This window comes from Mesoplodon densirostris, chromosome 2 (genome assembly GCF_025265405.1).
Source record: "Mesoplodon densirostris isolate mMesDen1 chromosome 2, mMesDen1 primary haplotype, whole genome shotgun sequence".
NCBI classification, from domain to species: Eukaryota; Metazoa; Chordata; class Mammalia; order Artiodactyla; family Ziphiidae; genus Mesoplodon; species Mesoplodon densirostris.
In genome coordinates this window covers 169,126,443-169,143,724 of record NC_082662.1, presented here as the reverse complement: position 1 = coordinate 169,143,724, position 17,282 = coordinate 169,126,443, and the positions used below count along the sequence as shown (strand labels likewise).

The following is a 17,282-nucleotide window of genomic DNA, read 5'->3' as shown; positions in this document are numbered from 1 at the left end:
CTGCCTCTGAGATGAATCTCCAGTCAATCCACTTTTCTCTATTCATGGCCACCAACCAAGCATAGGGTACCATCTCCCTACTTCTGCTCTGGTCCCACCTTATTGTCCATTCTCTGCTTAGCATCTGGACTGACATTTAAAAATGTAAATCAGATTGTCACTGTCCTGCTTAAAACCCTCCAGTTACTTTAGATTGCATGAAGAATAAAATCCAGACATGACTAGTCAGGGGCCAAGAAGGGCTTCTGATATTTCCTGTTATTTTACTGGTTATGTCTCGTCTTCTCAGATTTTGAACTCTTCAGTGACAGAATCATGAGTTACACTTTTATAACTCCCATAACACCCACTTTAACTCTTAAGGTATAATGTAGTAAAAATATGAGATTGGGAGTTAAACAGACTTGCGATCCACTTCTGGCTCTGGTATTCATAGCCATGTGGTGTTTGGGCAAGTCATTCATTCATACAGTTGTATGAAAGTTTAGTTGCCTTATTTCTGTATTGAGGTGTAACAAGGAGTAAGTGAGATAATGTATTTAAGCATATAACATGGTACCTTTACTGAATGGTTACTTTATTATTATTGCATTAGTAGTTGTTCAATTTATTTTACTAATTAGAGGACCACTCTGTTCTGTAAATGCTTAGATTTTAGTTTGGAGATGATGAGCTGTATATTATATATGTAAAAGAGCTAACTGCTATTTAGTTTTGTTGTATATATACAAGATTAAAATAAGCAACATTTTTGTTTTTTTTCTTCTAGGGAAAAATGGACTTGCTTGCTTGGCTTGTGGTCCGCAACTTGAGGTAGTAAACTCTCTAACAGGAGAGCGGTTGTCTGCATATAGATTCAGTGGAGTGAATGAACAGCCTCCTATAGTCCTAGCTGTGAAGGAATTCTCTTGGCTGAAGAGAACTGGATTGTTAATTGGATTGGAAGAAGCGGAAGGGAGTGTTCTCTGTCTTTATGACCTTGGTTTATCAAGAGTGGTTAAAGCAGTTGTTCTTCCTGGAAGGGTAGGTACTGCTTAAGATATGTGGACATTCTGCTTTCAAAACCGAACCCCTGCTGGTTACATGGGTGTGTTCACTTTGTGAAAATTCATTGAGCTATATACATTTGTAATTAGATTACTTTTATGGAAGTTTGTTGCTTTTCATTAAAAAGTTTAAAATAAAGAGGTTAAAAATATATTATCAAAGCAACATAACATTTAAAATAAAACTTTCTTTGGACAAAGATATGTGTGTGTGTGTCTGTGTGTGTGTATGTATATGTATACACACACACACAATGGAATATTACTCAGCCATCAAAAAGAATGAAGTAATGCCATTTGCAGCAACACGGATGGACCTAGAGATTATCATACGAAGCAGAGTAAGTCAGAAATATTAGAAAGTCTAATATTTAGACTCTAAAATATTTTAGTGTACCATATTTCAGACTCCACATATGATATCACTTATATATGGAGTCTAAAATATGGTACAAATCAACATATCTATGAAACAAAAACAGACTCAGAGATAGAACAGACTGTGGTTGCCGTAGGTGGGGTGGGGGTGGGGGTGGGTAGGGGAGGGAAGGGATGGGAGCTTGATATTCACAGAGGGAAGCTATTATGTACAGGATGGATAAACGACAGGGTCCTGCCGTATAGCACAGGGAACTGTATTCAATATCCTGTGACAAGCCATAATAGAAAAGAAAATATGTGTATATATATAAAGAATATATATCTATGTATATGTATACCTGAGTTACTTTGCTGTACAGAAGAAATTAACAACATAAATCAATGAAATTTAAAAAAAATTAAAATATAACTTCCTTATTCTTGGTTAGAAAATTACAGAGTAAAAATGGTGATGACATGTAGTGTTTTGATGTTTTATATGAAAAGTATCATCTGAGTTTTGTTCTTACATCCAGGTGTGTTTTTATGAGGACACCAAAAGTTTATAAAAATATTATATTCATTACTATTTTTTCCTTGCCTCTGTTTTTCTCTTTTAATTTGAGACTGTAACCTTGAAGCAATATGTAGAATATGTCTTTATTACCATTTAAGATGTGAATAATATATTTAAATAGTGAGTTCATTTATATTCACCATTTATTAATTCTAACATACGTATGCCTTGATATGCCAGGCATCTTATCCAGTAGTAATTATAGAAGTTCTTTGAATTCAGGTTGTTTCTTCAGCAGATTTATTACTGCTCTTTTTACATGGTGAGAAGATGTATACACTTACAAATACACACAAAGACAAAAATCATGGAAGAGTAGAATTCTTTTTCTAACAGTGTGAAAGAAGTATGCACTTTACACACAAAAGTATATGTAGGTATGTATGTAACGTATATCGTCATAGAATAGAATTTTTAAAGTTAAAAAGGAGCTTAATGACAAAATAATAATGTTTTTATAGTGAGGAAACCAACCCAGTGGGCTAATGTGGGGTCTGAAGTAATTTATAGCCTGGTATCTTATATGTACTTGCCAGTGATGGTGATTTTAAAGACAGAATTATTTGGCAATTTATTGAGTGCTTACTGTAAATCAAACTATGTGCTAGATTTTGGGGGTAAGTAGATGAATTGAACTTGGTCCATGCTGTCCAAAAAGGCTTGTAGTCTAGTGGGAGAAGACAGATTATAGGATGATAGCATAAATATAATAAGTGCTTTGATAATTTTAGCACTTGGAACATGGAGAACACCTGGATGATTTCTGTTCAAAAAGGTTGGAAATTTTAGGCAAAGAGACCAACGTGTAAAAAGTCAGAGTATGGAACATTTGGAAAACTAGTCTTATTTAGAATGGCGGGAGAGAAGGGAAGGAGGAAGTGGGTGCCAGAAATGGTGAGGATGGAGATTGTGAATGGCCTTATTTGCAGTTAGGGGCCTCCTCTTAAAATCTGTGGTGAAATCATTTTAAATATAAAGTGGAATTGTAGTGTAAAAAGCTATTTGGTTGGGGTAGTTCAGGTAAATAAGGATGATGGACTGAACCGAGGAAGTGACATAAGAAATGGAGAAGATGGGACAGATTCAAAGTAGATTCCAGAGGTGACATGGACAGGACTTGTTGATCATTTGGGTAAGAGTAATTGAGAAGGAATAAGAATTAGATAAATTATTGGTTGCTTAATTGGATGAATGGTTGATATCACATGCAATATAGGGGAAGGAAAAGATTGGGAGAGGAGTGATAGATACCTTCAAAAGGAGTTCCGTCAACTAGCCCTTTTTTGACTAGGGCACAGTATCCCCTCTTAAATTTGCTTTTAACTGCCTCACTTTAAAATTAATTAAGGTAGCATTGTCAATAACTTCATGTATAGTATTTATATGAGGAATGCAAACAGATCCCTTACCCTTCACTGAAGGAATTAAAGAGAACATGCTTTAGTATTTATAGACGTTACATAAGTTAGAAAAGGAAGACAATCCCTGAAATTACAGCTTTCAGAGTTAGAAACACTAAGGAATGTTTTGTGTACTAATGAAATATTGAGAAAGCCAGGGTTTTGTCTGTAATAATAAATTACAGCCTGAAACAAACTTTAACCTTACATTAACACATAAACCATTGATAGCAAATTGCCTCTTTTCTTTCTAGGATATTCATCAGTATTATAGTAGAAATCACCAAATACTTAATTATCAAATATCATACCCAGTTAATTTTCGTGAATTAATAAGAAACAGAAGGAAAGCTAAGTGTAAGCTAAAATACAGACTATTAGGTACAGACATTTAAAATTTGACTCATGAGATGAAGAGGAAAAATACAACTCCATAATGTAGCTACATTAATGTAGCTAGCTATGATTTTAAGTAATTTCAGTCCTTGTTAAATGTCAGTGATCCAGTTACTGCCAAAGCTTTGTGTGAAGTCCATTATAATGTAGCCCTTTTAAAGAAAGTTAGACCTCTTCAGGCTTTAGCGCATAAAAAGGACCTTTTTTAAAAAGTGTAAACAGTAAATTTTTCTGCAATGATTTATTTTTAGTGTTCCTTAGAGAAGAGGCTATATACTTATACAGTAGCTGGTTAAGAGTTTTAAAGTGAGAAAAATCTAGGTTTCAGTTTTATACTTAATGACTGTGACTTGAATAACTCAGCTATTCTAAGCCTCAGGGTGTTTCATCTTTAAACAGGGATAATTATATGTAGTCTGATATCAAAGGGTTATTATGAATTGATTAGCATAATGCCTGGAATATAATAAAGTCTTGATAAACACCGGTTATTATTCTAACTGCATCATGTAATTCTTGTTATATCTGAACATTTCATTATGTTATTCAGATTGGCAAGTATCAAATGCAGATTTATGATTCTGTATTGGAAAATGTTAACATCTGTATAACTAATAACCTACTTTAACCTCAAAATTTCTTGTGTTTTCTCACTTTGTATAAGAAAAGCAAATGATATATTCTGCTTTCTAGGTTACAGCTATTGAACCTATAATTAATCATGGAGGAGCCAGCGCAAGTACTCAGCATTTACACCCAAGTCTGCGATGGCTTTTTGGTGTGGCAGTTGTGGTAACTGATGTTGGACAGATCCTTCTTATTGACCTGTGTTTGGATGACTTGTCGTGCAATCAGAATGAAGTAGAGGCATCAGGTAATTAATTAGTCATTCTTTGCTTGAAACCAGAAATTAAGCACCTAAGTATTCTGATGCAATGGATTGATTTTTTTTTTAAATAGTCAAAAGATGTTATATAGAAACTTCTTTAAGTATCTTTTTAAAAAAAATTGTTTGCTCGTATTTTATTGTTTTGGGCACTATGGAGATTTTTTTGCATGAGTTATTCTATTTTATTGATGAAGTGTTTATAGACTAGATCTTGAAAGAGATAGGGATATGTTTCCAGATATACACTTGAATAACATATTCAAGTTATTAAGTAAATGCCAGAAGAAGGGCTGAAAGGTATAAAATCTTGATCCTTATCAGACAGTATAAAATTATCCAACTATGTAGGATCTAACATAGTGTTTTTGGCATACTGCTTATGTTCCTACAGTAAGCCCAAGATAGAAATAAAGCAATAAATAACAGTAATTTAAAAGTCTTCCCTCACAAAATAACATCCTAAAATAGAACTAAAGCTACTTAAGTGAAGAGAGATAATTTTCCCCCTTTAACACTAATGCATATATTTATAAATCTACTCCTCAAGTGTTTTTTGTTTTGTTATATTTGTGATTTATGAGACTCTTACTTGATTGGTTTATGTAGGGAGGAGAGCTAACCTAAAAACTTCTAAAAATGTGTGTATTACCAATAAAGTTTCAGGAAAGGATTATTCCTTGAGGACCTTCTTGATTTTTAAAATAGTCCTGTTGGGACTTCTGGTGGTTCAGTGGTAGAGAATCCGTCTTACAATGCAGGGGACTCGGGTTTGATCCCTGGTCAGGAAACTAAGATCCCACATGCTGTGGGTCAACTCAGCCCACACCCTGTAACAACTGAGCTCAGGTGCCTCCACTAGAGAGCCTGTGTGCTGCAAACTACAGAGCCCACGTGCCCTGGAGCCTGTGTGCCACAGCTAGAGAAGAGAAAACCTGCATGCCACAACTAGAGGGATGCCCGTGTGCCTCCATGAAGATCCCGCATGCCACAACTAAGACCCAACACAGACAAGGATACATAATATAATAAATAAATAATAAATTCTTTAAAAAAGTCCTGTAATATTACTGCATATCTCTTTATTTATGGATCAGCTAAGAAATAGATACAAATCAGTATTTTGTCCCAATTTATAATGAGTATAACTAATAACTGTTGGTATGTAATAAAACTGATTAAAACTGCAAGTGGTGGGCTTCCCTGGTGGCGCAGTGGTTGAGAGTCCGCCTGCCGATGCAGGGGACACAGGTTCGTGCCCCGGTCTGGGAGGATCCCGCATGCCGCGGAGTGGCTGGGCCTGTGAGCCATGGCTGCTGAGCCTGCGCATCCGGAGCCTGTGCTCTGCAACAGGAGAGGCCACAACAGTGAGAGGCCCACGTACCGCCAAAAAAAAAAAAAAAACAAAAAACTGCAAGTGGTAAAAATTATGTTTGACCAGAAATTAACTGAAGAACCAGATTATCTGATCAAAATTTAAATCTGCAAAATATGACATGAAAAAGTTTGATTTGCTAAAAGTAATGGCCACACATGCACTTAAGGAAAAAAAATTCTCATAGTGATGGAAACTATACCTGAAAATTGGATATGTATTAAGATCTCATTGATCTTAATAAAATCCCCAGTAAAGTTGAAATGAAAAGAATTGATTAGTATAAATAACAGTAACTAAAAATGAATTTGTAGAATATTAGAAATGATTTAACTGCTCTTTGTAGAAAATTGATGAAGGAATTAGTCTTGATGGAGTTTTGTTCCAGAGTGTTTTGTAGATGATATTGCTGTAGGTCTAAGGCTAATTAAAATACCTGTATTCATAATTAAAACTCTTCAGATCAAAATAGTAGGGTTGAAACATGCTTTATTTCAGGAGTCAGTAGTTAGTAGTTAGATTCAACACAAGGGTAATTTTATAGTGAAACTCTCTGGATTGTAATCAAAGATCAGAATCCGTTTCTCAATTATGAGAATTAGGAAGCCATTGAATTTTATAGCATACAAAAAGTTGAGTTTTGGGGTTTAATGCAAAATTAATTTTTTGTTTACAGAAGTAATTTATAATTACAGCTATTTAGACTTCACTGAAACACACACAACGTAGAAAATGAAGTTCCTAACATGATAAACATACTATAAATACCATTTTGCAACTTTTTCAAACTTAACAGTATTTCTTATACATCTTTCCATATCAGTGCATGTAGAGTCTACTTTATTCTCTTGAATAAGTTTACAGTATTCCATTTATTAACTAGTTATTTTGGCAAAATGTAATCACTTGCTGTTTTCTGGGGGGAAAAAATCAGAAGCAGAATGGATTAGGAGGGTAATCATTCAAGTACAATGTGACAGGATATTTTTCCCCTTCATAACAGCATTGAGGGAATCTGCTCTTGCACAACAGTTATATCAGTGAACGGGCCTGAATTTTTTTTTATTTAAACATTTCAAACATCTTCGAGTAGATAGACCAGTATAAAAATTCCCACAGGACTTCCCTGATGGCGCAGTGGTTGAGAGTCCGCCTGCCGATGCAGGGGACACGGGTTCGTGCCCCGGTCCGGGAAGATCCCACATGCCGCGGAGCGGCTGGGCCCGTGAGCCATGGCCGCTGAGCCTGCGCGTCCGGAGCCTGTGCTCCGCAACGGGCGAGGCCGCAACAGTGAGAGGCCCGTGTACCGCGCAAAAAAAAAAAAAAAAAAAAAAATTCCCACAAACCTGTTACCTAAATTCAAGTTAGTTTTCAAAATTTACCCATATGTGCATCTGTCCTCTTTTATTTCCCTTTTCCCCCCTTCTCTCTCTCTTTCTTTTTTTAATTTTATTTTTATTTTTGGCTGCACCGTGTGGCATGCTTGATCTTAGTTCCCAGACCAGGGATCGAACCCTCGCCCCCTGCATTGGGAGCATGGAGTCTTAACCACTGGACCACCAGGGAAGTCACCCTTCTCTTTTTTACGCTGTACTAATCTAAAGCAAATCGATTATTTTACTACAAATAATCTAAATAACGGTTATTTTACTACATAATCATGATGCCGTTTACCAAATAACAGTTATTTTACTGCATAATCATGATGCCGTTTACCACTGTTAACGACATTAAATATGGACTTACATTTGACAGTTTGCATCTCATGTCTATTTGAATTTAGAGCCGTCCTCCCTCTATCCTCTCCTTATTCATTTGTTTATTTTTAGTGCCACTGACTTGCTGAAGATGTTAGTTATCTGGTAGAATACCCCACATTTTGGAATTATCTGTGTGTCTTCATGTGATGTCATTTACATTTTGTATTTTCTGCAATTGTAAGTTAGCTCTGATTAGATTGATTGAACACTTGACAAGTATACTTCAGAAGTGCTGGGTATTTCATAGTGTATCACAGCAGGAGGCACATGGTGTCTTGTTTCATATTCAGTGATCAGTGGGTTCAGTTGACGACAGCATGATCCATCAACCTTTGTACCAGTGGTTCTCAACTGGTGGTGATTTTTTGCCCTCTAGATTTTTGGTCATATCTGGAGACATTTTTGGCCATTAATACTGGAGGGAGATGATGCTACTTGGCGTCTGGTAGATAGAAGCCAAGGATGCTGTGAACATCCTATAAAGCACAAGACAGCCCCCACAGCAAAGAATTATCTGACCCAAGATGTCAATGGAGCCAAGGTTGAAAAACCATACTTTGGGGCTTCCCTGGTGGCACAGTGGTTGGGAGTCCGCCTGCTAATGCAGGGGACGCGGGTTCGTGCCCTGGTCCGGGAGGATCACGCGTGCTGCGGAGCGGCTGGGCCCATGAGCCATGGCTGCTGAGCCTGCGCGTCCGGAGCCTGTGCTCTGCAGCGGGAGAGGCTACAGCGGTGAGAGGCCCGCGTACTAAAAAAAAAAAAAAAAAAAACATACTTTGTTTCATCCATTGAGATTGTTGCCTAGGTTTCTTGTGTCATTAGGCTGCAAAAAAGATGATTTTAAAGTTCTGTTAATCTAAAGAATAATTTTCTGATTAACTAGGGCTATTTGTTCACCTTGAAATACAGTTTGTACAGAAAAGGGAGAATAAATGCTTACATTACTATTTCTTTAAGTACTAATTTTCAGAGTAAGAAGCTGGTACTCAGCCACTTTCAGTGTTTCAATTCAGTAAGGTCTCTTGTAAGTAAGGAGGGCAGGAACTCATGGAGTTTTATATATTGTACTTAATGTGTTTTATTCATTTTCATTATTGTCTTCTCATGCTCAAAAATGTTCTGTTTTTGCTAACGAAGGCACCTTCATGTAGTCTGACACATCCCCTCAGATTTTGATAGCTTCCTAGATTTCTGGCACAGGATGTGCCAGGCTCATCTTACATATTTTCTGCTTCTGACTTGGAACCAGCTGTTCTCCAAGAGGAATATTTAGGTTGTTAGTTCTAAATTTGAATAAAGAAACCATCAGCTTTATTTATGATTGTTAAGGAAATTGTTTAATTCTTTTAAAATAGTCTACTTTAGATAATATTTGATGTGTACTATGAGATTTTTAAGAAATTATACAATTAAATGTACTTTGAAAATTATAGCATTTAAAATAAAGGTGGTTATTTTATAGTTCAGTGTGCCTTGTTATCACTAATCTTATTTTAATTGACCCCAGTAGTTTTCAGTTGCTGCTTAAATAATGGGCGACACACTTGCTTTTATGCTGTTTATAGTTTGTTAATCTTACTTGTCTTATTTATTTTTTAGACCTTGAAGTTATAACTGGTATCCCAGCCGAAGTACCACACATCAGAGAAAATGTGATGCGAGAGGGACGCCACCTGTGTTTTCAGTTAGTAAGCCCATCAGGAACAGCCGTTTCAACCCTTAGTTACATAAACCGGACAAATCAGCTTGCTGTTGGTTTTTCTGATGGGTATCTAGCACTTTGGAATATGAAAAGCATGAAAAGAGAGTAAGTACAACTTTTTCTCTTCGATTATGTGGTTATTGGTAATTTCTTTGTGAATGTAACTTGTTCTCAATTACTAATATTTAAAAATTAGCATAAACAGGAAAAGATAGGATAATGATTGAATGACTATGTAATTTTCCATTGCATTAGATCATAACTTGGTATGATAAAGGAGTGACCTAGCACATGAATTTAGGCTGATTCAGTGTATTTAAAAGGCATTTCAGGGACTTTCCTGGTGGTCCAGTGATTAGGACTCTGTGCTTTCACTGCTGTGGCCTGGATTCAGTCCCTGGTCGGGGAACTAAGGTCCTGCAAGCAGTGTGGCTCGGCCAGGGGAAAAAAAGGCATTGCAGTCATTGTGGTGTTCAATTTGCTAGTAACTGTGACTCTATTAAGATAAAAAACTACGTATTTGTATAGTATGAATTCCTTCAGAAGTACTTTTCTACATAACCATATGTGTAAGGTAGTTTAATAGTAGTAGTTCTCAGTTCACAGAAAAACAAAAGCTTTTTTAAAAAGTTACAGAATACTGTGTTTAAAATTTTTTATGCTGTCAAAAACTTCCCCCAAGTATAATTATATTGATACTTTTTATTAATCTTTATGTTGTTAAAATTGCTGAGGAATTGACTCTTTATTGAGGGAGGTAAGGCACTATAGGTTTTAGGTCTAATCTCTGTGAAGAGTTAAGTAGATACCTATTTGTCTCTTAAGTTGTCAATTTAATATTTATTTATTCTTTTTTCTTCCAAGTAATATTGGAATATTTTCTTGAGTAATTTGTCTTGCAAATGAGTCAACAACATAGTCACCCTTCCAAACTTTCTGCTCAGTTCGTCTCACCAACAAATTGGTACCTACTTGGCTGTGTTTGGTTATAATATTTGCCAAGTTTGAAGTGAAGGAAAAAGAGAGAGGTAGAAAATAAAAAGATTCTCATCTATACCCATTTTTTACTGTTGGGTTCTTTGATGAGATAGCCCCTTAAGTAAACATTGACGGTCCTTGCACTTCCTCAAAGTCAAATTTTTCTGCAAAGTGCCAGTGATGAAGTGGCAATGCTATTGCCTAGTAGCTCCCTATGGGAAGTCCATCTCAACTCTCTTTTTTGATACCTTTTTATCAGCTCTTGTTTTTGCATAGCTCCCAAAGGAGTGCCTGGAGAACCTGACTTTTACAGTGTTTTCTTTAGCACTATCATCCTTCACTGATGATGCTTTTCCAAAGGGTTTGTGAGAACTCTTCAGATTCTAACTCATTCTGTTGTCGTAATGGGGACATTGACTCTAAACCCAAGCAGCTGAAATAGAGTGTTGTGGCACTATTTCATCTCTTTCTAGTGTACCTGTTATTAGGGAACAGTACATCGTGGCATACGTTTACACGCCTGGAAGGACTAGTTCACACATGTGTATATGCATGTACTTTAGTAATTTTAACCCTTCCCAGTTCTACCTGGGAGATGGGGTGCCATGCTCATTGTCTTGATGTCTTGTACCCTGTGTATTTCTGAAGATAAGATGATTGTATGAACAGCAGTTGCTCTAACCCAAGTTCTTACATGAGGCATCTTCTTCCTTTTCACGAAATTATAACTTAAAAGTATGAAGTGTACTGATTTTTGTGCCTATTATAGATACTACACACAGCTGGAAGGTGGAAGAGTTCCTGTATATGCTGTCACTTTCCAAGAACCTGAGAATGATCCTCGTAATTGCTGTTACTTGTGGGCTGTTCAGTCTACACAAGATAGGTAAGTGTGATACGTGTGGTTTTAAATATTTGTCAGGAATGGAGTAGCAGTTAATTTCTTTTGCAAAGCTTTGTACTGTGTTGTCTCTTTTTAGTGAAAGCGACATAAATTCAGTGAATTAGAAAGTGGTAGTTGAAATGACTTTAAAAGGTAAATGATTATTTCTGCATGTTTGAGTAATTCTGAGATATCAGTAAGAAGAAATTGTGCTTACTTGACCTGTTTAGGTGTTATTTCAGAGAGTAAGCCAATACACATGAGTAGGCAACCTCTTATTCCTTAGGCAGTTTTTATGGCCTTCTATGTTCTCTCATAAGAACATTTTTTCTCTTTTATAATCTCATTCCTTTTTTCTCTTTGTTGTGTATGCCTCTCTCATTTTTATGTATCTGTACTGTGTTCTCTAGTGCCTCTACTTGCCTTTTGCAGTATATTCCTAAGGTTAATTCAGTTAATTTTTCCATCTTTCATAAGCTTTAATTTTATTCCAGCTAAGGCTTGTGAGAAATCTTTCCTTTCAATTTAATTTCAGACTGGTTAAGCTTGTTCATTTGCAATGCTAGGACAGTGCAAGTATTGATTTTCTCTTATTTTTCATTGGTATTTAGTACTTTCTTTGATGATCAATGAAACAGTTAAGTCTGTGGTATAAATGACATGATTTGATAACTGCTCCTAATACTTTTCTCTTCCCAAGTCTGTACATGAATTGTGGTCAACTTGGGTTTTTGTGTTAGATGTCCTCACTTTGAGGTTTTGTCTTAACGCTTTAGTGAGTAAGTCAGTGAAGGAAGAATTGATTTGTCACTTTGTCAATCCTGGAGGAAAATGGAAATAAAAATATAGAGACAGCTATTGGGATATTCCTCATTAAGTGAAATCCGTATTTCCATCCATCTGAGTGTAATGTGGGCTGGCAGCAGCTTGAGTAATGTGCCTTGTGAAGGCTTCATGTGGTGAATGAGAAGGGACGTTTATCTGAACAATTTTTATATCCCATTTATTTTTTCTTCCAATATTGCCTAAGTAAAGCACACCTATTAAAGGGAGAAGGAATATTGGGTAAAGAGTTATAGTCTCAGCCACATAAGATGTCATCTAAAATATGCAAACAACATAAGCTTTAGGTAATTAGAATCAATAAAGAATTAAATCAGTTATTATTTCAAAGGATTACATTTTGTGAAAACAACGAAGTAAAACTAAATTCTTTACAGTGACCTCAGTTTTGTCACATGCACTCAATATTGTATGCAGATTAAATTTATTTGGACAATAAAAGGTGTTTAATGCATTAATATGATATTCAGTATTTCTCCTTAGCTAATTTCTGTTTCTTTCAGTGAAGGGGATGTTTTGAGTTTGCATCTGCTTCAACTGGCCTTTGGTGACAGAAAGTGTTTGGCATCAGGACAAATTTTATATGAGGTAAATGGTAATGGTAGTATGGGTTCAGAGTACCATTTTGTTCATTGTTTGCCTGTTTTAAGTCTTTGTTTTAAGGTAGTGAGATATTGAAATGTTATTCTTCTATTCAAGTTAATACTGTATTCGTAATATAATGTAAAAAGTATTAGATTAGGGATCAGGAGACTGGAATTTTACCAAGGTAGCAATCTTAAAATCTTCGGGTATCATTTTCCTCTAAAATGAGGGGATTAGACAAGACAAACTTGTGGCCTAATTGGTAGCCAGGAAAAATAACCCCACTTTCTTGCTCTAAGATAGCAAGCAGTAAGCCATGGGTTGACTTTATAGTTTTGTTGCTTGCAATTGTAAAAGAGGGTAAATGCATCTAGCGTTTTAGATGACTATTTTTCTGGCTGAATTCTTGAGGAAATAGTGGGGCGCTGCTAATAGCCATATTTGGTTAGCCATCACATTAACTTCTCTAGAACAGGCTTTCTTAACCTAGTGTTTGAGGGTGTGTGGTTGGGTTTTAGGGAATTTGTGAAGCCCCTGAATTATGTGTGGCATCTTTATGATCACAGTGTCCGTGTTGTCCCTACCCCCGTCCCCCCAGTCTTCCAGTTCCACATCTGTGGATTCACCCAATCTCGGATCAGAAATATGCGGGGTGGGGTGGGGAGGGAAATTCCAGAGGGTTCCAAAAAGCAAAACTTGAGTTTTCCGTGCCACAGCAACTATTTACGTAGCATTCACATTGTATTAGGTATTATAAGTAATCTAGAAATGATTTAAAGTATATGGGAGGCTGTGCGTAGGTTATATGTAAATATTACTCCATTTTATATGAAGGACTTGAGCATCCACAGATTTTGGTATCTGAAGAGGGTCCTGGAACCAGTCCCCCATGGACAGCAAGGGACAACTGTATGCATTTTTCTGGGGAAAAATTCATAGCTTTTGTCAGATTGTTACAGGGATCAGCGAACAAAAATTTAAGAACTACTGTTTTAGAGCAAGAACTTCAGTGAAAACACAGAAGTAGGTTTGCTGGTCTAGAGTATATGTATATATAATTTTAATGCTTAGGTCCAGTTTACCCCCCAACCAGTAGTGCATGAAGGTTCCCGTGTTCAGTAACAGCTTTAGAAGATTTCTTGGTAATTATTTTTGAGAGACTAAATTTAGTCTTTATTTGTGTTTTATGCTATATAAAATTTTAGAGCACTTTTCAATAATTTGTTCTTCACCTTCAGTCTTTTAACTTTTTTGTTTTCTTTGTATTGTAAGAAAACTCTTTTGGAGAACATTTAATTTTAGAATGACTTTTTCCTAGAATCCTATTAGGATATAGATTGCTGTACATTTTCTATTTCAGGGGTTAGAGTACTGTGAAGAAAGATATACACTGGACCTCACAGGTGGCATGTTTCCTTTGAGGGGCCAGACTGGTAATACCAAACTGTTGGGATGCCAAACTGTAGAGAAATTTCGATCTCATGGTGACAGGGAGGAAGGCATGAATGAAGGTTGGTTAAAAGTACTCTTATTATATATCATGTGAATACTTGATTTAAGATTTATCTTGATTTAAGATACATGACAGGTATTGTTTTCTGTAGTTCATTGGAATACTAATTGTGGAATTTATTCAGGTCTGTATGAGATATGAGGTATGTCTTGCTCTCCAGATTGCCATGTGTAGAACTCAAGAATTGAATAGATTAAGAAAATGAGGAACCCTTGTATTTTGATCCAGCTCTCAAAACAGACAGACATACAAAAAAAGGTCTCTAGTTGTAACTAGTATGAATAGTCTCTGAATAATGTTTACCTCTGTATTTTTTGAGACGTATACGGCAAACATGCTTTGGTTGCCTTGAATTTTTTTGTCTCCTTTAGTGTCATTCCTTCTTCCTGGTAAACATCCTGGCATAGTGAAAATTGCATAGATCTTAGAATCCAACCAACGGGGATTCAAGTCCCAGCTCTGTCACTAGTTGTAACCTTTCATAAATTATTTAACATTTGTAACTGAGCCTCTTGTTTCCTTACCTGTGAGTGGAATAATACATTTATACCTTCTGCAACGGGTCGGTTGTGAGGATTGAATGTGATAATGGGATAGGTTTGTTTAGTTCTGGGAATGCTCAGTGGGGCCCTGATTTTGTCGTTCTTATTGGAATTCATTCTCATGGTTAGCTCATTCATTCCAGAGATTGCCTCTGTCCTAGTCCCCACATCTATATTTGTGATCCATTCTTCACATCCAACTAAACAAACCCTGTCTCTTATTCCCCACTCACTTCTTTTTTTTTTTTTTTTTTTTTGCGGTACGTGGGCCTCTCACTCTTGTGGCCTCTCCCGTTGCGGAGCACAGGCTCCGGGCGCGCAGGCTCAGCAGCCATGGCTCACGGGCCCAGCCGCTCCGTGGCATGTGGGATCCTCCCGGACCGGGGCACTAACCCATGTCCCCCGCATCGGCAGGTGGACTCTCAACCACTGCGCCACCAGGGAAGCCCCACATCTTCTTTTTTATATTGCCTGTTAGTTGTGCCTCAGATTTTTACTTTCCTTTTTCCTTCTATTGATCTCTTAACTTTGTTCCTATCCTTCTAGGCCAGCCACCATCCAGGTACCTAAGTCCCCCCACCCCACCCGTTACCATATAGCTGGATCAATCCTTCTCAACTAGAATTCTTCTAAAGAATTAAGCCCTAAAGCCTAAAGGCATCCATTTTAAGTATTGATATTCTCTGGTAGCAGTGACATATTGATGGGAGAATTTTCATTCAAATCGTTTTCTACTTTTCTACCTACAATACCTCAAAGTTGCCAATGAGTACTCTTTTTTTTTTTTTTGCGGTATGCGGGCCTCTCACTGTTGTGGCCTCTCCCGTTGCGGAGCACAGGCTCCGGATGCGCAGGCTCAGCGGCCATGGCTCACGGGCCCAGCCGCTTCGCGGCATGTGGGATCTTCCCGGACTGGGGCACGAACCCGTGTCCCCTGCATCAGCAGGCAGACTCTCAACCACTGCGCCACCAGGGAAGCCCGGCCCCCAATGAGTACTTTTTAATAAGGTCTTCTTGAAATAGAAAAACAGTCAACATACAAGTGAATGAATCTCTTCTTATAGAATAAATGATAGAAATGTGTCTTGACAAATCAAATCAAATATGAATTAAGCCTCTTAATTTATGAGAAAGTCTTGCTCTTTATTTGGGGGATTTATTTTGAGATTATTTATTCTATTTTTAAAAGTTATCTTCTTTTCTTTTAGCTCTGTCTCCTGACACCAGTGTTTCAGTCTTTACCTGGCAGGTGAATATATATGGACAGGGAAAGCCTTCTATATATTTGGGGCTTTTCGACATAAATCGTTGGTATCATGCACAAATGCCAGATTCGTTAAGGTATGATTTTTCTTTCTCTCTCTATGTATATATGTATGTATTTATATATACATATATAGGAATTTTTATGTGTAGCAGTTTATTGACTTAATAATTGTGTAAAATTTTCTTTTAGATCAGGAGAATATCTACATAATTGCTCTTATTTTGCGTTGTGGTCACTGGATTCTGTTGTAAGTAGGACTTCTTCACATTACATCTTGGATATATTAGTACATGAGAGAAGTTTAAGTCGAGGAGTTCCTCCTTCTTATCCACCTCCTGAGCAGTTTTTTAACCCAAGTACTTACAACTTTGGTATGTATTTCTTTAACATTACCTTTTGAGAAAAATAACATGCAAGAGTATGTGTTTGTATTTGTGCTGTGTGTATGTGTGTGTATAGTGTATTGTTCATTTCTCATTGTTATTAGTTAATATATGGATAAGTTAGGAAGTTAACTTGATACATGCACACAAGAAGTTTAGTGTTTATATGTTTTATAGAGAAATTATCACTATTTTGAATTTGCTAGAAAAGATATTAACTTTCATATTAAGTGCACTTGTGATAAGGTTTGGTATCTTGCTAGGATAGAAATATGTGGACAAATTACTTAAAAATTTATTGTATGTAGTAATTCCATACCTTGTCTAAGAATCTGTTATTAGGATAAATTTTATTGTATTAATACCATCCCAAATGTAATATGTAAGTGGATTTTGTTTAATCTTTTTTTTTTTTTTTTTTTTTTTTTTAGATGCCACTTGTTTGTTAAACTCAGGAGTTGTTCATATAACTTGTAGTGGTTTTCAGAAGGAGGTAGGTATCAAATGACAATTTGGACAGAGTGTTTCTTCTTGAACTGAAGTCAGATCATGGATTTAAACTTTACTTAGTGTTATTTATATAAACTATTGTATTGTCTTAAAAGGTAGCTTCTGCTAGGTTTATGAGATTAGCAGCTAGTAACATCAGTTACTGATGGCAACCTTCTAGGTTCTAAGGTATTGGGATGTTTTTAGCAGCTTTATATGGATGTTAGCTCCTGAACCCCAGTCAAAAGTAAATCAGTGCTTTACTGCATCCCTTTTTATCCATCCTCTTAATTCTCT

General features: G+C 36.4%; 1 protein-coding gene across 4 annotated transcripts in view; it reads left to right on the top strand.

The window, feature by feature from the left end:
* AHCTF1 (AT-hook containing transcription factor 1) overlaps positions 1-17,282 on the top strand; it is a 91,913-nt gene that overhangs the window by 21,488 nt on the left and 53,143 nt on the right. For all 4 annotated transcript variants that reach the window (XM_060091327.1, XM_060091326.1, XM_060091323.1 and 1 more), the window contains exons 3-11: positions 770-1,023; positions 4,473-4,653; positions 9,400-9,607; positions 11,250-11,366; positions 12,710-12,794; positions 14,152-14,302; positions 16,055-16,187; positions 16,303-16,484; positions 16,928-16,989. In XM_060091327.1, the coding sequence (XP_059947310.1) occupies positions 770-1,023; positions 4,473-4,653; positions 9,400-9,607; positions 11,250-11,366; positions 12,710-12,794; positions 14,152-14,302; positions 16,055-16,187; positions 16,303-16,484; positions 16,928-16,989 (1,373 nt within the window). The remainder of the gene's footprint in view (positions 1-769; positions 1,024-4,472; positions 4,654-9,399; positions 9,608-11,249; positions 11,367-12,709; positions 12,795-14,151; positions 14,303-16,054; positions 16,188-16,302; positions 16,485-16,927; positions 16,990-17,282) is intronic.